Genomic DNA, 16,819 nt, shown 5'->3' with positions numbered 1-16,819 from the left:
ATCACATTTTTTTCAACTAAAAACATTTAGATTGTTAATTCATTAATTCATTGGACATAACAGGTATTTAAAGCAAGGAACATTTTATAAAAGAAGAGGTTACTTCACCTTGCTTACAAGTTCACACAGGCAGGTTATTTCAAATATTAGTTCTAGGATCTCAATGCTGCGATAACGTATTATAGCCAATTATAGAAGTAATTAGATGGGTTTCCTCCTTCCAGTTTATATGAGGTGAAGGGTAAGCAGTAAGGGTAAGCAGCGACAAAATGAAATCAGAGGAAACAGCATTCCAATTCCTACATTCCAATTACAGAGCAGTCAAGAACAGGAAAGGAATTCCATGGCACCTGATTAATAATGACTATATGTTGGCCATATGGGGTTTTACTATAACAGTGTTTTAGTTATCTTTTCAGTACAGGCACTCTGTTAAAGACAGAAAAGTTTAGGTGAAAATGCCATTATTATTTCCAAAATGAACCTAGGAAATAGAATAGAAAGTTAGCATATTGGCCAACCCTGAGATCCATGACAAATACAACATTTGGTTAAGGGTCACTAGCATTTGTGTTTATCAGGAACAGTGGATCCTGGTTTGCCTTATTTACCAATAGTGAATTCCGACAGTATCAGAAATCTGAGAAGAGAAAGAACTTCCTAATTTAACACAAAACAGTTGAAATAATGTTAAAATGGCAACCATTCTCCTACCGTTCTTTCAATAAAACTCCTTATAACACTGGTATACTTCAACAAGCCACAGAGATTGTCTACCGTGGATTACTGTAGAAGAAACCAGTTCTGACTTTAAACATACCTTGCCTTGGAAACTCATCTGACTCCCTGTGAACCAGGTCAGAAACTCGATTTCCATAGTGCATCCTGGTGTCATGATCATACGCCTTCAGCGTCTCACTTGAGCTGTAAGACTTCTGAGTTGGTACTCGGCAGTCTTCACTGTCCAGTGAAGAACTTGTATAGCGACATTCCTTTCCACAACGGCCCCTTGTCAGAGAACGGTGTCTTCTATCTTTTATATCCATTATTCTGAGTCAGGTAGGACGTTTTCAGAAAAGTCACGCTTATATTTGGGGTCAGTCACTGTCACCTAAAAACAGGAAAGCATAACAAAAGAGTGAGCAACGTTGCTGCTACATTTTGTTTTATTCTACTTTCCGTGACTTATCCTTGAAGAACAATCTGGCACGGATTGAGAAGAAAGAGAAGACCCACATGATGCATCCTTAGAAATTGAAATAATTGACCTGAATGGGTGGGGGGGAGAAAATCAAATGCTGCAAGAGAATTGCTTTCTATCTAAATTATCATCTCATTGAAGAGTTTAAAAAATAATGGTAAAACAAAAACACTGTTATCTTTTGATCTTTGAATGAGCACTGATAACGCAGCACAGAACTGACAGAATAATATTTGTTCCTGTTATGCAACAGTACAAAGAAAAGCAGACTCAAACCAGCTTTAATTATTTCCATTCTTCCTGCAGGAGGGCTTGCAATTAAGAATGAAGCACGCAGGAAAGTTGCATAGAGGAGATTATTCCTATTCAGCATTAATGCATTACAAAGGTGTACATTATCCTTTAACAATGTGTTCACAAGCAGCAGCAACTGATTTTATTGCCCCTGGATAACATAATCCAAGGCCCTGTTCTCAGCAAAAGCTTGGACCAGGTGTCTCCAGAGGTTCTTTCCAGCCTCGACATTTCTGCATTTTTATGATTCTCTGAACAAAGTTTGGGAATTGGCTGCTCTTGTGCACCACAGAACATGACTAGATGCTCTTCTTCACAATCCCTCAAGATGACCAGTTTATCCACATCAGCAGTTGGAGCTCTTCAAAATTGTGTAAATACCTTCTTGCTCACTGGACCAGAAAGAGATAGATTTTTACAGTCTACTTAATTAGGACACCCTTACTGTGGCATATATACTTTCATATATGCACAGTTAGCATGCATAAACTGCAAAATGAAAGATACTGTAGAAAGCAAGAAACACACTAAGCATGAGCACCCTAACCACTGGGGTACTAATTATTTTGAGTTGGTATCCGTATGTCTTTCTCTCATGGCATCCTATGCCGAGGTCTGTAATAGTCCTGAGAAATCCTCATTACAAAACTTTCTGCTGGAAACGAAATCTTCCCCCACAAAAAATACCCCCACAAAAAATACCCAGATTTGCTAACAAGTGAAAACTGGAACAAAAACTCTGCTTTTCTATACGTGGCTAAGGAGGAGAAGAAACGGTTTTGGCAAATTTAGCTGGGACAGTTGAAGACATTTTCTTTCTCGTTGTCCCCTCTCACTTGAGGTGGCCTACTCAAAAGCCCACCCAGCAGAACGGGAGCAGGTCCTACACGCCTGCTACACCCAGTCGCAGGCCAGAGTCTTACTTAAACTACCAAAGCACTTCAGCAGTACGATTCCTTCTGCCACCTCTGCCACCAAGGTAACAAGCTCCAGCGAAAGACAATAAAAAACCCAGAAGGCAGTCATGTCTTTCATTGTTGTAGTTGTTTTCACCCATAGGGGAGGAGGTCATAACATTGGCATAAGTATATTGGCTAAATCATTGCTTTTTGGCTGGAATAGATTATGTCCCTAAGAGAGAATAAAAGTACTTGGCCAGATGAGCTAGTGACTTGAGAAAAGGTTTCTTGGCTTCATTTAGACTCTGACATTTAGACTTGTTGTGGGTTTTTTTTTTTTCTTTTTTCTTTCTATATTTTAAAGAAGAAAGTTAGGTAACCAGGAGAAACAGCTGCTTTAAACCACCCACAGGTACTCTGCAATCTGTGAGCGATAAGAAATGTAAACATGCTTACTTTTTCCTCCTTTTTCTCTTATTTTTAACTATGATGGTACATTTCAGAGGAGAAAAAAATAAACCACAAAACAACACACACAGAAAAGCCAAAACCGAAGATGTTCAGCACTTAAAACTGGGAGGGTTAGTTTTAGAATTTTAGATTAAAGAGAAAGGAAGACTAAATATACACTCCCATTTCTCACCTCTCTGAACGTCTAGTGGTTAAGCTGACTTCTCTGTATCTGAATTATTCAGTTCAATTCTTTGGCCCTGTAATATTTATTAAACTGTAAAGCATGTTAACACTGGTGGCACAAACACTTGCTTGAAGTTTGAGGAGATATATGATCGTTTAGATTAACAATGCCTGGCGCTCTGATTCCAGTTCAATACTATCTCATCAAATTCAGATATCAATATATCACAATTATAAAACACCGAAACAGATGAATACAGTACAGTATTGAGAAAAACCTGCCAATTACTCTCTGGACGTCTTCACGCTACTGTTCAATACAAAAGCCTATTATTCCATATGAAGGTATTGTCTATCAGTTCAGAAAACAAACAGCTTTTTGTTTTTATGATTGCTAAACTTTAAGCTGTCTGGCCTGATTTCTATTGTTTCTGAAAGAACATTAATTCCTTCTTACTATAGTTGAAAGAGGGATTTACTATGAATGAGATAAAACTTCTGAGTATTTCCATGATATTAGTTTATTAAAGCATCTTCTCAGGCAGACAAGATTTTTTGAAATTGTTCCCTCAGTAAACATTCTTTTGTAGAGTTTGTGCAATTACCCCACAAATACAAAAATAAAAGGAAATGGTAAGACAATGCTCTACTGTTGATAATGCCAAGAAATATTTCTTAGTCACCCTCATGTGCAGAATGCAAGGTGCAACGTCTGCACTGTCATTACCATGACAAGTCCAACATGTTAACACAAGAAAATAAATGTAGAAATATGATAAATATGTCCCAACAGCTTTACTCTGACCTTTCTTAAGGAAAATCTTGTTACAAGAATCAGATGTCATAATAATTTGGTGAATAACTTGATCTTTATAATACTATACTATTAAAAATTTCTTGAACTTTACTAAATTTTAAGACATGCTTAAAAATATTATAGATAATTTGAAAAACATTTTTATTGGGGTTTTTATTCAATGACATGTTCATATTTATTACAGTACTCGTAATTTTTTTTCTGATATTTCTATTACTTGAGGACAAATCCCAAGCATCTGAGACTAAATACATCTACCTAAATGCAACAAAATATTCTCATAGATTCTTCTCCCATCCTCATCTCTGCTTTGGGGATTTCTATGAACAAAACAGTCAGGCAAAAAGCAGTTCCATAGCATCGTCAAAAAAACACTCTTAAAATTCAGACAACAGTATCACCATACATGGCTTAAAATACGGTGAAATGAAGTTGTAACGCACTCCTTGAAAACTTGTTTCACATTTTTCTCATACTTATCTTAAACAGATGAAATACTGTTTCAATTCAGTGCTAAATACCTTCCCTGTTAGTCAAATCTTTATGTAATGTATTCCTGGAAAGGTAAAATGTGATGGCTTTGGTTGAGTGAGAATAATGGCGAGATTCAATTTGAATTTAAAATTCCTGATACTCTTTGACTTGCCTGTCTCAAGGGCACTCTGTGAATGGTTTATTTTGAGTAATTGACCTAAATAGTAACTGATTTAATAATTTCTTTTGTTTCAAAGGATTTCACTAAGACTGCTCATATTGACCCACTTATATTACAGAGTAGTACAACCACTAACAACTGACTTCAAGTGTTTTTCTCATCTAGCATTGTTTTAATTATCTGTGAAGCACTAAGAGGACCCCTTTCTAACCTTCTGAATAAGGTATTTATGCTTTGCAAAAGGGTTGGTCAAGTTTCAAAGATGGATAGTCTCAGCTGATCTAGACTTTCCATAGATGGTAGATCTAAAGCAATAAATGGGTGTTGTGGTTTAACCCCAGCCAGCAACTAAACACCACGCAGCCGCTCACTCACTCCCCCCCCACCCAGTGGGATGGGGGAGAAAATCAGGAAAAAGAAGCAAAACCCGTGGGTTGAGATAAGAACGGTTTAATAGAACAGAAAAGAAGAAACTAATAATGATAACACTAATAAAATGACAACAGTAATAATGAAAGGATTGGAATGTACAAATGATGCGCAGTGCAATTGCTCACCACCCGCCGACCGACACCCAGCCAGTCCCCTGAGCGGCGATTCCCCGCCCCCACTTCCCCAGTTCCTATACTAGATGGGACGTCCCATGGTATGGAATACACCGTTGGCCAGTTTGGGTCAGGTGCCCCGGCTGTGTCCTGTGCCAACTTCTTGTGCCCCTCCAGCTTTCTCACTGGCTGGCATGAGAAGCTGAAAAATCCTTGACTTTAGTCTGAACACTACTGAGCAACAACTGAAGACATCAGTGTTATCAACATTCTTTGCATACTGAACTCAAAACATAGCACTGTACCAGCTACTAGGAAGACAGTTAACTCTATCCCAGCTGAAACCAGGACAATGGGATATGCTGTATTTGCTGCTGACATACCGCATGTGCCACAAGTTACACGTGTCTAATAACCTTTGGACTCACTATTCACCCAGTATAAGATTTCTTGTGTTCATGCACAGCAACCATTTACCTGGACATGACTACAGCACTGGTAACAAGAGCGTGAAGTGGTAACTGTGGGGTAGTCCAAGGGCATTAAAACACTGTATGTCCTGGAGAGAGAAGAGAGAAGAGAGGACAGAAGACAGAAGAGAGAAGAGAAGAAAAAGCTGAGGAGCTGAGAAGTAAAAACCAGTTTTTTGTTTAGGGTTTTTTTAAAAAAAATGACCACTTCTTTTTGTGTTAGCAACGTCAAATCAATAGGAGGCATGGAGGGAGGACTCAAAATGAATTTTAATGGCTTAGTGAAGCCTATGCTAAAACTCTCTTTAAATTTGAAGTTGATTCGTACACTGATCTTACTTATGTGCTTGTTTCTTGCATTTTCTAATCATCCCTTATACTATTACAGCGTACATGGCCATTAGAACTGCCACTCACAATAGACAGAATGCAGTAATCACTTGGAAGTTCAACAGAAAACAAAGCACTTCACATTTACTTTGTGCCCCTAAATAACCTACCACAACTAGATCAAAACATTACAATAGGGCACATAATATTAGAAACAGTCTTTTTTTTTTAAAAAAGAAGTAGTACACCATGTACCAATCTGATCATTAAAAAACAGGTCTCTTAAAAGCCTGTACTTCTTTTCATCATCAACAACTGGAAATAAGCTTGTGATTTAGAGAATCAAATGCTGTTCATTATTTTATGCAAAGGCTATTTTTGAAATGAGAAGATTCAATAATTCAGCTTTGGCACAGAACAAATTTTCAGGGAATAAATAAAAGGGTTATTTAACTGCTGTATTTTTTGCTGATTTTAATAGTAGTGAAAAAGTACACCTCTACTTCTGGATCACCTCTGCCTTTTTTAAAAGGCAATAAATAAAATGCAATTTTTAAATGAAATAGTACTATAGTATGTACACTTTGTCACATGAAATAATGTTGATGACAAGCATGCTAGTATTGATTTGGAGCAAAAATCAAAGTATATTTGGACAGTCTGTTTGGTGTAATAATGTGACCTCATTTTCCATTGATAAGTCTTTCTTCTGATTTTTCATATTCTTTCTTTTTTCCCTCTCCAAATACTGAAATGTGGAGTTTCTTTCTTAAAGGTACTTTGTGTCAGTTGAAAGAGCAGCTAGACAAACTCAGATACAAATTCCTAAATGTCGTTAAATGTGGATTCTGGTGTATGAACCTCATGAGCTGGGGATCACTATAGATTCAGAAACTGTACCAGTAAAATTTCACTATTAGCTAAGCACCTGCCAGTGTTCAAGGTCTGAGGCAGAGTGTGGCACATATGAACCAATCAATTCTTCATTTTCATTTCATCTGCTATGAACTGTGAGCTTTTCCCCCTGTGAGAAAAACAGCAGAAATAGCAACCTTCACAAACACTTGTGATAGCTTCCAGAGCCGGAAGAAAACTAGTGGCCTTTAAGACTCCATCATAAAAAACTTATTTAGTGCCTCCATTAGCCCACACAGTATATTTACATGATTTTTCTTGAAAAGTTATTTTAAACTTACTAAAATATTACTTGCATCCTATATATTTCAGTAGCTGGTCATCAAAAGAGTATGTCAACTACCATGTTGTTTCCCATCCTAGATGTTACACCAGCCATTAGAAATAGATTGCGTCACACTGACTCAGAAAGATGGCCATGTTTTTACAAAACATGTGACACAAGCAATGAATAAAGTACAGACATTTACAAACAGCAAAAAGTTTAACTCATTTTTCAGAGAAGGGCTTATAAATCCACCCAAATTGGTTATATAAATGAGGCTGAAATGACATCTACTTTTCTTCCCAGATACACAGAGGCAGAACAGTAGAAACTTTGAAGAAGAACTAAAGAAAAGAAAGTGACAGAATAAAAATTTTTGTGTATTCTGGAGTTTCTCAGCCGTGTCAAGTTTTCAAGTTCTTCCTCTTGGAGAGTGTTTTTCCTTCTTTTCTGAATGAAGCATTAACATTCCCCCCATTCCAAACACTGCCCAAATAAAAAAAAAAAAGAGGTTTCACCCCAGGATAACATATTTCCACTCCTAACTTAAAGTTATTTACAAACATTCATTAGGCTTTAGAACAGCCATGAGAGCTAAATCTGTATCATCCTTATTCTACAGAAGTTGTTAAACACCGAAAGGGTAAGTGTCCCACCTGAGGTTATACAACAAGTTTGCTGCAGACTGGGAACCCCAAGCTCCAGTTCTTGGTTTCCTGCTCACAGTATAATTGTTATCTACATATTTCAATCATTCTATGCAGTCAGACAAAAAAAAAAAAAATTCAAGTCACCGTAGAATGATACAACAAGCCAACTTCTCGATTAATATAATTACTTAAAATTAGTATAGCTGAAGAAGTTCAGAAAGTAGATTTAAAGATCAAATACAAACTGGCCACTTCAAAAGACTAAGTTTGCTAAAAATAATTGCCTAAATAACATTATTACTCTTCTACTGCCTAGGAAGAACAAACAATACTATTATCTACTGGTAAAACGCTGTTAATGAAGAAAAGTAGAATAATTTATCATTGGATAATTAACACAATGCAGTTAAGCATGCTTTAACGATTCTGTATAATAGTTTCACTAGAGAATACTTTTGAATCAGGAAATAATTGTCTAAATAATTTTTGATTAATTCTTTGATCAAACTGATCAACATTTATAGAAGTGAGAGAGATCTAAATGCCCATGCAATGAATGACAACTTGCTTTATTTAATTGTCCATTGGTGATGTTCTTTTTTCCTTCTAATCCTAGGGTAGAATGCTGTCTTTAATTAAGTTAATGGGATTTTTAACCTTACTAGCAATGGAGCCAAGACATCAAGCTGGTTGGAGCACAAGTTCTGCTCCAGCCATTTCCCCTCTTGTTTGCCTTCACCAGCACTTAGTCATTAGTTTATTTAATTTTTCACCAGCATTTCCCAGTGTTCTGTCCTCTTGTCAGGCTCCTCTGTCTTTCCATTTTCTCAAAAACCTTATTTATCCCCATAGTTTCAGTTATGGATTTGAATGCTATTCATTTCCACAAGCGTTTTCCTTCACAGCCAGGCTAATCCATCAGCTGTCTTTGAGAACTCCTGGGCACTGTGCTTCCATATTAGACTCAAAGGTTTTGATTTTAAACATACGACTGTGCTATAAAGTTGGAGAAATGTAACTGACGTGAAAGGACTTGTACTTTTCTTGCACCCAAGCAGGTCCAATACCAAGAATTTTAAGACAGTTCCTTCCTAATTCTTCTCCACTTCCTTATGTAAAACATTCTGTAATTCTACACCTGTTGGGCACCTTTGTTCCTGCTGGCAACAGCAGAAGCTGTACCGCTGGGTAAAATATCAGCCAAAAGAAAACCATTAGGAACGCACCTTTCATTTCTTGTTTACTCTTAATAGATGAATACACTGTTAAAGGGGAACTTTTCCACAATCTGAGATCAAGCAAAGCTCCTGTGTACATCTCATCAGAGGATGCTACTATAAGAAGATCAAGTTGCTGAAGAGGTTTCTCAGCAATTTTCAAACCTCTACAATAGTCTTACTGTCAGAAGTCATCAAAAGTAGTAATCATGCAAACAGTTTTGAGTTTAGGTACTTCACTTATCATTTCAGTTGAGAACACCACCTGCTTTTGACTCTAAATTTACATCATTCTCTCTCATTCTGTCCAAGAAACACTCGCTGCGTTTCTTTAAAGCTTCCATGGAACCTCTCCTACCTCAATTTGATACTAACAGTTCTCATATTCTCATTAACAAGATGCTTTAATATGACACTGCTAGCAGTGTCAACCTACAAAAATATTCTTTGAAGAAGGCTTTACTAGAGACCATTTTTAAGGCTGTATACATTTATGATAATAAAATGCAACAATATTTTAAAATGCCTAATCGTATTTAGTAGAATTTCAATAAAGACAGCTATTCCCAATTACACAAGTAAATAACCCACTCAGCTAAGCCCTGATACTCCCCTCAGGGGGCAGTGGGGGGAAGGAAAAAAGGAAAAGAAAAAAAAAAGGAAAAAAAAGAGTTATTTTGTTTGTGTAAACTATTAGCCTTACTCCTTGGGAGTTCTCTGCTTTTGTAAACACACAGATTTTATCAGTAATAACAACTTTCTAAAGTGATCCTTTGTTTTAAAGGTTCAAGGTAAGCTAAGAAAAAGTCAAAGGGAAAAGAGAAACATGAATGGAAGACAATAGATGACATCATATCTCAACAGCTTCCATAAAAATATTTTCTGAAACATTTTAAATTCTAGATCACCTCAGACACGAATGAAACTTTGCATAATGAAGTAAGAAGACTGCTCTATAAGTTTCTCAGCTAACAACTACACCTCAAGTGTTGTTCTATCTTCCAATAAAGGAAAATGAATTGTTTTATAAAAATTAATTAAACCTCACAGCAACAGATAAAATTAATACAACTATTATATAAAATGACCAACTGTAACTCAAAATCTCTGAAGCGAATTTCCAGTGTCCACACAGCAAGGGGTTGGCAGGAACAGAACTGAGGTCCTATCACCCTTAAAGCTGGTCCACTCAAACCTGCAGTGCAAGGTTTGCTTGCATATTATCATAGCAGAAGAGGACAGAAAGGGTTACCTTGATTAATGGAAATATTTTTAATAACTTAAGAAAAATACACTTCTAGGAAATCAGCTGGTCCAAGACCACAAGAAGCAGCAAATACCTCATAATATTGTACAGTCACTGTGCAGACATTACTATACTCTCTGTTGCATCTCCAAATCATGAAGAAAAAGGCCACATCACTCTGGAGAAAAATCACTCTAGAGAAAAGGCCACGTGCTTCTTTCGAGTCATTTAGGACAGTACATGTAATCCAATATATACTCTCACACTGCAACTTCCTTCTGCAGACTTCTTGGATAGGACCATCATTTTGCTTACTATCTGTGGGTGTCTCCAAAGAAAGTCTGGCATTTGCTGGTGGATAAGAGGTTTCCTCTGTGTCACTTTGTCAGCAGGCACTGCTCACGTGGCTGAGTTGTCAGAAGCAAGCCCATCCTGGCCCCTCGGTTGCCACAATTCTCAACCCTGTATGTGATCTTCAACACCTAGCAGCAAGTGCCTGAAGGCACCTGGAGACAGCAAGGTCTTAAGCTGTACCAGCACAGAACATGGGAGCTCACATGGGGATATTCTCAGATAAGCTACTGCATGAGAAATGCAAACAGCCATCTCCTATTCACCATGTGTGGCTGAGCTTTAGAAAGCAAGAACAGTCACAAGGAAGTAACCAGTTAAAAAACACTCTCAAAACTGCAAGGAATCTTTACAAAATTCATTTTGTCCTTTCTTTCCATTGCCATTTCACAGAAAGAATAACAACAAAGCTGCAATGTCTAATTTCTTCTTGAGACTAAGCTCACTGCATTAAAGCCAGCCCCCACAATTTTGCCATCTGGTGCGTAGATTGCTGTGTATCCAGAACAGAGATGCCTACATTCTTCAAATGCCATGGTCAAACTTCCCAGGCAAAAGCATCAGCATTTTATGACAAGGATAGAGATCAAACCTAAGGGAACCTGGCAAGAAAAATTTGAAACAAATTTAAAACTAATGTTGTTTCACCTACCACATTCAGCTGTACCACTGACTCTTGCAAAATAAAATTTATAACTTCAATGAAGACACTTGGTTTAAACTAGGTATCTATTGTATCTGTACAGGTATACAGACACCCTGTTCTACATCCACAGTATATGGAATTAAAAATATTTTAAAATTGCTATTAAAATTACTTTTTCTCTAAAGATATTAGAATTGATAAAATTTATAGCGTTGTTTTTCAAAACAGAAAAGTAACTAGAGGTCCAAAACCTAGTTCACTCTTCTACTAAGGATTAGATGTTATATACAGAAAACAAAAATAAATAGTGCAGTTTAACAAAAATGACATTGTGAAACTATAATTCTCTACAGTCATAACCAACTTCTTAAAAGTTAAACACAAGCCTTAAAATGCTCTCTTTGTTCCAATGCTGTATTATCTACCTAGGTAAATGATTTCGTAATGTTATTATTCTTAGCAGTACTTTACAGATGGCAACAATATTGCATCGAGTTCCGCTCCCTCCAGAAAATGAGAAAGATGTTCATGAACTGGAGCAAGTCTAGGGAAGGACGCCAGCGTCTCAAGGGACTGGAGCATGTGATCTGCGTGGAGAAATGAAGGAACTGGGCTTGTTTAACCTGCCGAAGAGATGGCTAAGCGGGACCTAGCAGTGGCCTTCCTGTACCTAAGAGACTATGGAGAAGAGGGAGCCAGGGTCTTTAGTGAGGGCAACCAAAGACGAGTGAGAAACCATAGGCGCAACTGAAGTACAGGAAGCTCTGATCAGAAATGAGGTGGGTAAAAAACACTATGGGGACAAATATGCACTGGAACAGGTTGCTGCAGAGGCTGGGGAATTTTGCACATTTTCAGGACTCAGCTGCACAAAGCCCTTAGAAATTTGGTCTCAGTTCAGTGTTGAAACTTGGATTAGGTGAGCTCCAGAGGCCCTTTCCAGCCTCGATGGTCTGTGACTCTGTGTTATTCTTAATTTAGGAAAAGTTCCGTAATCATTAAAAAAAACCCACAACAAGCACACCAAAAAAATATTTCTTTAGGAAACAAGACTGCAAAGTGAACACATGATGAAAGCTTTGTAAGCAGAGCACACAGCCTTAAAAAGGCAGAGGCTACATTATGTCTACACATGCGTGCAGACTGCAGAGGACCAGCAAACACCACTGCAGTGGGGTCCTTGCTACGCAGTCATGCTGGTGACAGAACAAAAGGAAGTCACACACAAACGGTATGCCAGAGAAAGCAGAATGGGCTTTGTTGCTTCTTCAGTTCCACAATACAGACCCACCTGAGGGAACAGAAAATGCCCAAAATAAAGTTCTAGAGTGAAGAAAATCTACAGGAACTAAAAGCACAGTTAAACAAAAGTAACAAGCACAAGCTCTATCATCATTCCCAAGACACTACTGCAAGCTCATACGTTTCCAAATATGTCATTTGACAGTGCTGACTTTGAAACGGTCCCTTAAAAATTAAAAAGAAAACAACTTGCCATATGTTATAATGACACTATCATAAATCTGAAGAAAACAATGCATGAGAAGGAATTGTAACCTCTAACACCCAAGAGTCCACCTCTCCACCAGCCACAGCCACATTCCCATGTTATGTAAATCAATACACACATATTCCTTTTCCACTGAGGATTTTGTCTTTTGTTTGGCAGCCCAGCAAGCATGGCATTCATCTATGCCTATCCTACAGATATGTGGCCAATGACCAACTTTAGCTCTGTGTGTGTGATACTCAGATATATGGTACATTGTTCTGTCTGAAAATCTATAGATTGTCATAAAACAGAAAAAAATATCCAAAGCTGAAGTTGTGATAGTGATTTACCTACCAAATCCTTCCATTTCTATTTCCACTGCAGCGTATTGCGCAGACAGTAGGTATGAACCCATGACTCCACAGAAGTCAATGGTGGTTTCTCTTCCTCTATAATCCCATCTGCCAAACTGCAAAAGGCTTGTTAATTTTAGCCAGTATACTGGGGTGGTGGTGGGCTAACGTTTCCTCTCTGATGTATTTAATTCAAAGCAGGGGTCATCCTCTGTGCATGAAGAACACAAGCTACTAGGCCAGGGTATACAGACAGAACAGTCACATAACTGCATTCCTGGGATTAGTATAGGAAAGGTTTGGTCCCCCAGCACCACCCAGGCGTCCTGGTGAACCAGGAAGGAGTCTGTCCATTGCTACCAGAGGTAGTTTTTAGTCATTGTCAGAGGAAGAACTGTTGTCCTCCGAGTAGGTCAGAAAACCAATTGAAATTTTCTGGGGTTTTTTGTTTGTTTTATTTTCCCCACAGTACCACACAGTCTTATTATTGAGGAAACCCAACAGAATTGGAACTGACCTCTGGAGAGAGCATCAGCTATGGTAACTGCATCAAAGAGCTGTGATTGCTTAGTGTAAAAAGCAAACAAACAAACTAACTACTCAACCTTTTCCCCAGCACCTTCTCTTTCCTACAAGGTCTTCAAAGAGCTGCAGACCATCTGTGGAGGATTAGGGACAATTTCTGCCAGCAGAAACGGTGAAGGAAGGAAAACTTAGATACATTCCATGAACTAGTGTTGGTAGATCTCGAGATGTGCAGAGTCAATAAAGTGTCCTAATTAACCATGTCCTTCGTAACTTGCCTTTTTTGCAGTTATGTCTGAGATGAGTTGCTGTCAAAGTTGATAGGTCCAGAATTTCAAGCTCTGTATTTCTATGTTCATAAACCTTGATCACCCAGACACACGCTTCTGGCTTAATGGTAGTCACACATGCACCTCAATCCCCTGGAAAAAGACTACTGTAAGCAACATCCTACTACATCTTTCACAAACAGTTTTACTAATGCTCCACCCTTTAAAGCATTTCTCCTCTTCACAAAGAAAAGCACTGCAATCCCATATGTTAATACATAAAGTTACTGAGGCAGAGAAGAGCAAAGTCACAGCGCAACCCTGCTATTTAAAGCCTCCCTTAGCTTCAGCAGGTTGTTCTGCCTTACAGGCAGTGGGAAAAACAGTCTGCTATCTCTGTACCTCTCAGAGCAGGAAGGAAACTGGAAACAAACACTATAAATGCATTATTATCCTGAACTGAAATCATTAAACTATGAACAGTTTTTACCTAATTTACTAAGAAACATTATTGGAAAGGCATCTGACAAAGCTTTTCCTATACATTAAGAGCCATCAGATTGTAAATTTAGGTCAATACCGAGACACACAATGACCTACAGGTAAAATGATCCATATACCATCACCAATTTACTCAGCTGTCCAAATTATCTCAGTAATTTCTAACTTGCATGAAATCTTTTATGAATTATTAAGTTAAAAAATAAAAAGCAAAAAGTAAAGGAGGGAAATCTCTTTCTTGATGCCATTTTCAGTGGTACACCTATGTCACTCTTCAAAAGCAAATTCTGCACAAACAGTGGTTGAGACTGTGACTACCAACTCCCAGAGGCGCCTGATCTGCGAGCTCAGTCCGTGGCCAGGGAAGGCAGTGGTCCTCAGCTACTGACAAGAAAACTCCAGGTACCTCAGAATTGAAGAGCTTCTTAAAAACCTTAGACCTCTCATATTCCCCCAAAACAGAGCCTCCTAACCAAAAAGAGCAGGATTAAAGTGTATGTTTGAGGATTTTGTAAGTGGCATAGGTAAAGCCACTTAAAGTGACGTCTCTTACAGCACTACCATAAAGATTTCATGCAAGACAGAAATTATTGAAGGACTCTGGACAACTCTAGTTCTGTCTTTCCAGTAACGCAGAATAACAGGTGACACAGAAGACTGTATCTGAACTTAGTGCATTAGGCAGCACGAATACTTCCTTTATTAGTAATCCATACTGACTTCATTCTACAAAAAGCTGCTCCCTGAACCATACAACCAACTTTCTACGGACAAGAGTTTTGTGCTTATACAAGCAGCTAGAATTCAAACCAGAAAAAGAAAACAAATATTTGTTCAATCATATGCAATTAGACTGAAAAAAAAGAAAAAAAAACCCAACGAGATTCTGTGAATAAACCACTAAGCTGGTTTCAATTCTAACACCGTTAAAGATACAATGATCAATTTTTTTTTATTTCAGCTACCATAAGAACAAAGGATTTCCATTTAGATCACTCAGCTATCCCCTGTTTCATTCCCATTTCCCGAGAGGCAAGCTAAAAGAACGACAATCACCAGACTGAGCAAGCACACTAAAAGTTAACAACTGAGAACAGAAGCAACGGAAATCAAGCTTCAGCAATTTAACAAGACTGTCCAACTCCACAATTTAGACTGAAAAGTAACTTTTAGTCAACATTTGATATACATACACAACTTAAAAAAATTTCCTTGCTTGAATTTTTGCATAGGGTATTCCTACAAATAAATAAACAAGCTATTTATTTACTTTGGCTGTAAGTCCCATTTCTCATTCTCATAAAAATATTGTCAAGGACAAAGCAGTTTGCATGAACCCTTCAATTTTTTTTTAATTATTTAATTTTATTTTTAAGCTTCAGCTCAACATTCAAATCCAATTTTTCTTTTTTTTTTTCTTTTCTTTTTAAGCAGTGGAATAGCATGTTCACACACTAAAATAATAAAATGCAAAAAGGGCACAAGAAAAAGAAATACAATTCCTTAAGAGTAGCTTGCAGATCAGGTTTATCTCTTTGCAATTTAGAATTTGTGATTACATTTATATATTACAAGATCTGCAGAAGAGACATTCTACAACACACAAATCTCAATGCCTAAGACTCAAGGCAAGTCCCAAAAGAAAGACCTGTAGTAACCTAAATTGCAACTGAATTTATGTAGATAGAATAACCTTTATTTGAAAATAGTGATTCTAAAGCATAAAATAAAACTAGTTATCTCATTTCCTATAAATACCTTCAAGGAAATCTATATACTCACAGAATATCTTGATGGAATCCTCAGTTTTCCAGTTGGATTGGCTTAAATTTTCAGAACTAATATTAGTTCTCAGAAATTCTAGCCTGAACAAGCAAACTTTCCCCTCTGTTTTGCAGAGGTGAAAAAAGTTAGATAGCTGCCTTTCTTTAAGTCATTTAGTCATCTGAAATGTTTTTATATTCACTATAAAAAACTTACATGAGGCTACTGGAACACTTTCCAATAATCAAGACTACAGAATTAGGAAATGTCCCATTTAGAAATTGAGTTTTGAGTGATAAGAATGAAATACAAATTGGTCCGTAGTTCCATGACTCCATTTAGACTGCCCTAATATTAGTTCTGATACAGTGCAAGTGCATCATCAGACAGATGGTCAGATCAGTGCTTCAAATGGGTATGATTTAAACATTGTAATTCAACGTGAAATTGTGACATATCAGTTAATTAGATTTTTTTAAATTAAGAATAAAAATGCTTTTAAAAATTATTTCTTTATATATAGATACTCATCCATACTTCCTAAGAATTCCGGAAATCAGATAAGTCTAAGGGTAAGTCTACTTATCTATGTAGAACCAGGCTAATCCCCGCTTTGCTAAGTAACATAATTTATCAGAAGGACCAAAAGCATATTTCCTTATCATTCCCAGTAAGAACTTAACTATGGAAAAGCAAGGTGTCATATAATGAAAACCACCTGTAATTTCTACTAAAACATACACACATCAGATTTACAAATGCTGTGTTCAAGCTCCAC

At 37.3% G+C, this 16,819-nt stretch overlaps 1 protein-coding gene across 13 annotated transcripts in view; it reads right to left on the bottom strand.

Moving 5' to 3' along the window:
- Positions 1–16,819, bottom strand: part of TENM2 (teneurin transmembrane protein 2) — a 716,298-nt gene that overhangs the window by 541,663 nt on the left and 157,816 nt on the right. For all 13 annotated transcript variants that reach the window (XM_052816231.1, XM_052816228.1, XM_052816232.1 and 10 more), the window contains exon 3: positions 821–1,111. In XM_052816231.1, coding sequence (XP_052672191.1) covers positions 821–1,046 — 226 coding nt within the window. In that variant the 5' untranslated portion in view covers positions 1,047–1,111. The remainder of the gene's footprint in view (positions 1–820; positions 1,112–16,819) is intronic.

This window comes from Harpia harpyja, chromosome 20, assembly GCF_026419915.1.
Source record: "Harpia harpyja isolate bHarHar1 chromosome 20, bHarHar1 primary haplotype, whole genome shotgun sequence".
Classification (NCBI taxonomy): Eukaryota; Metazoa; Chordata; class Aves; order Accipitriformes; family Accipitridae; genus Harpia; species Harpia harpyja.
This window is presented reverse-complemented; position numbering and strand designations above follow the sequence as displayed.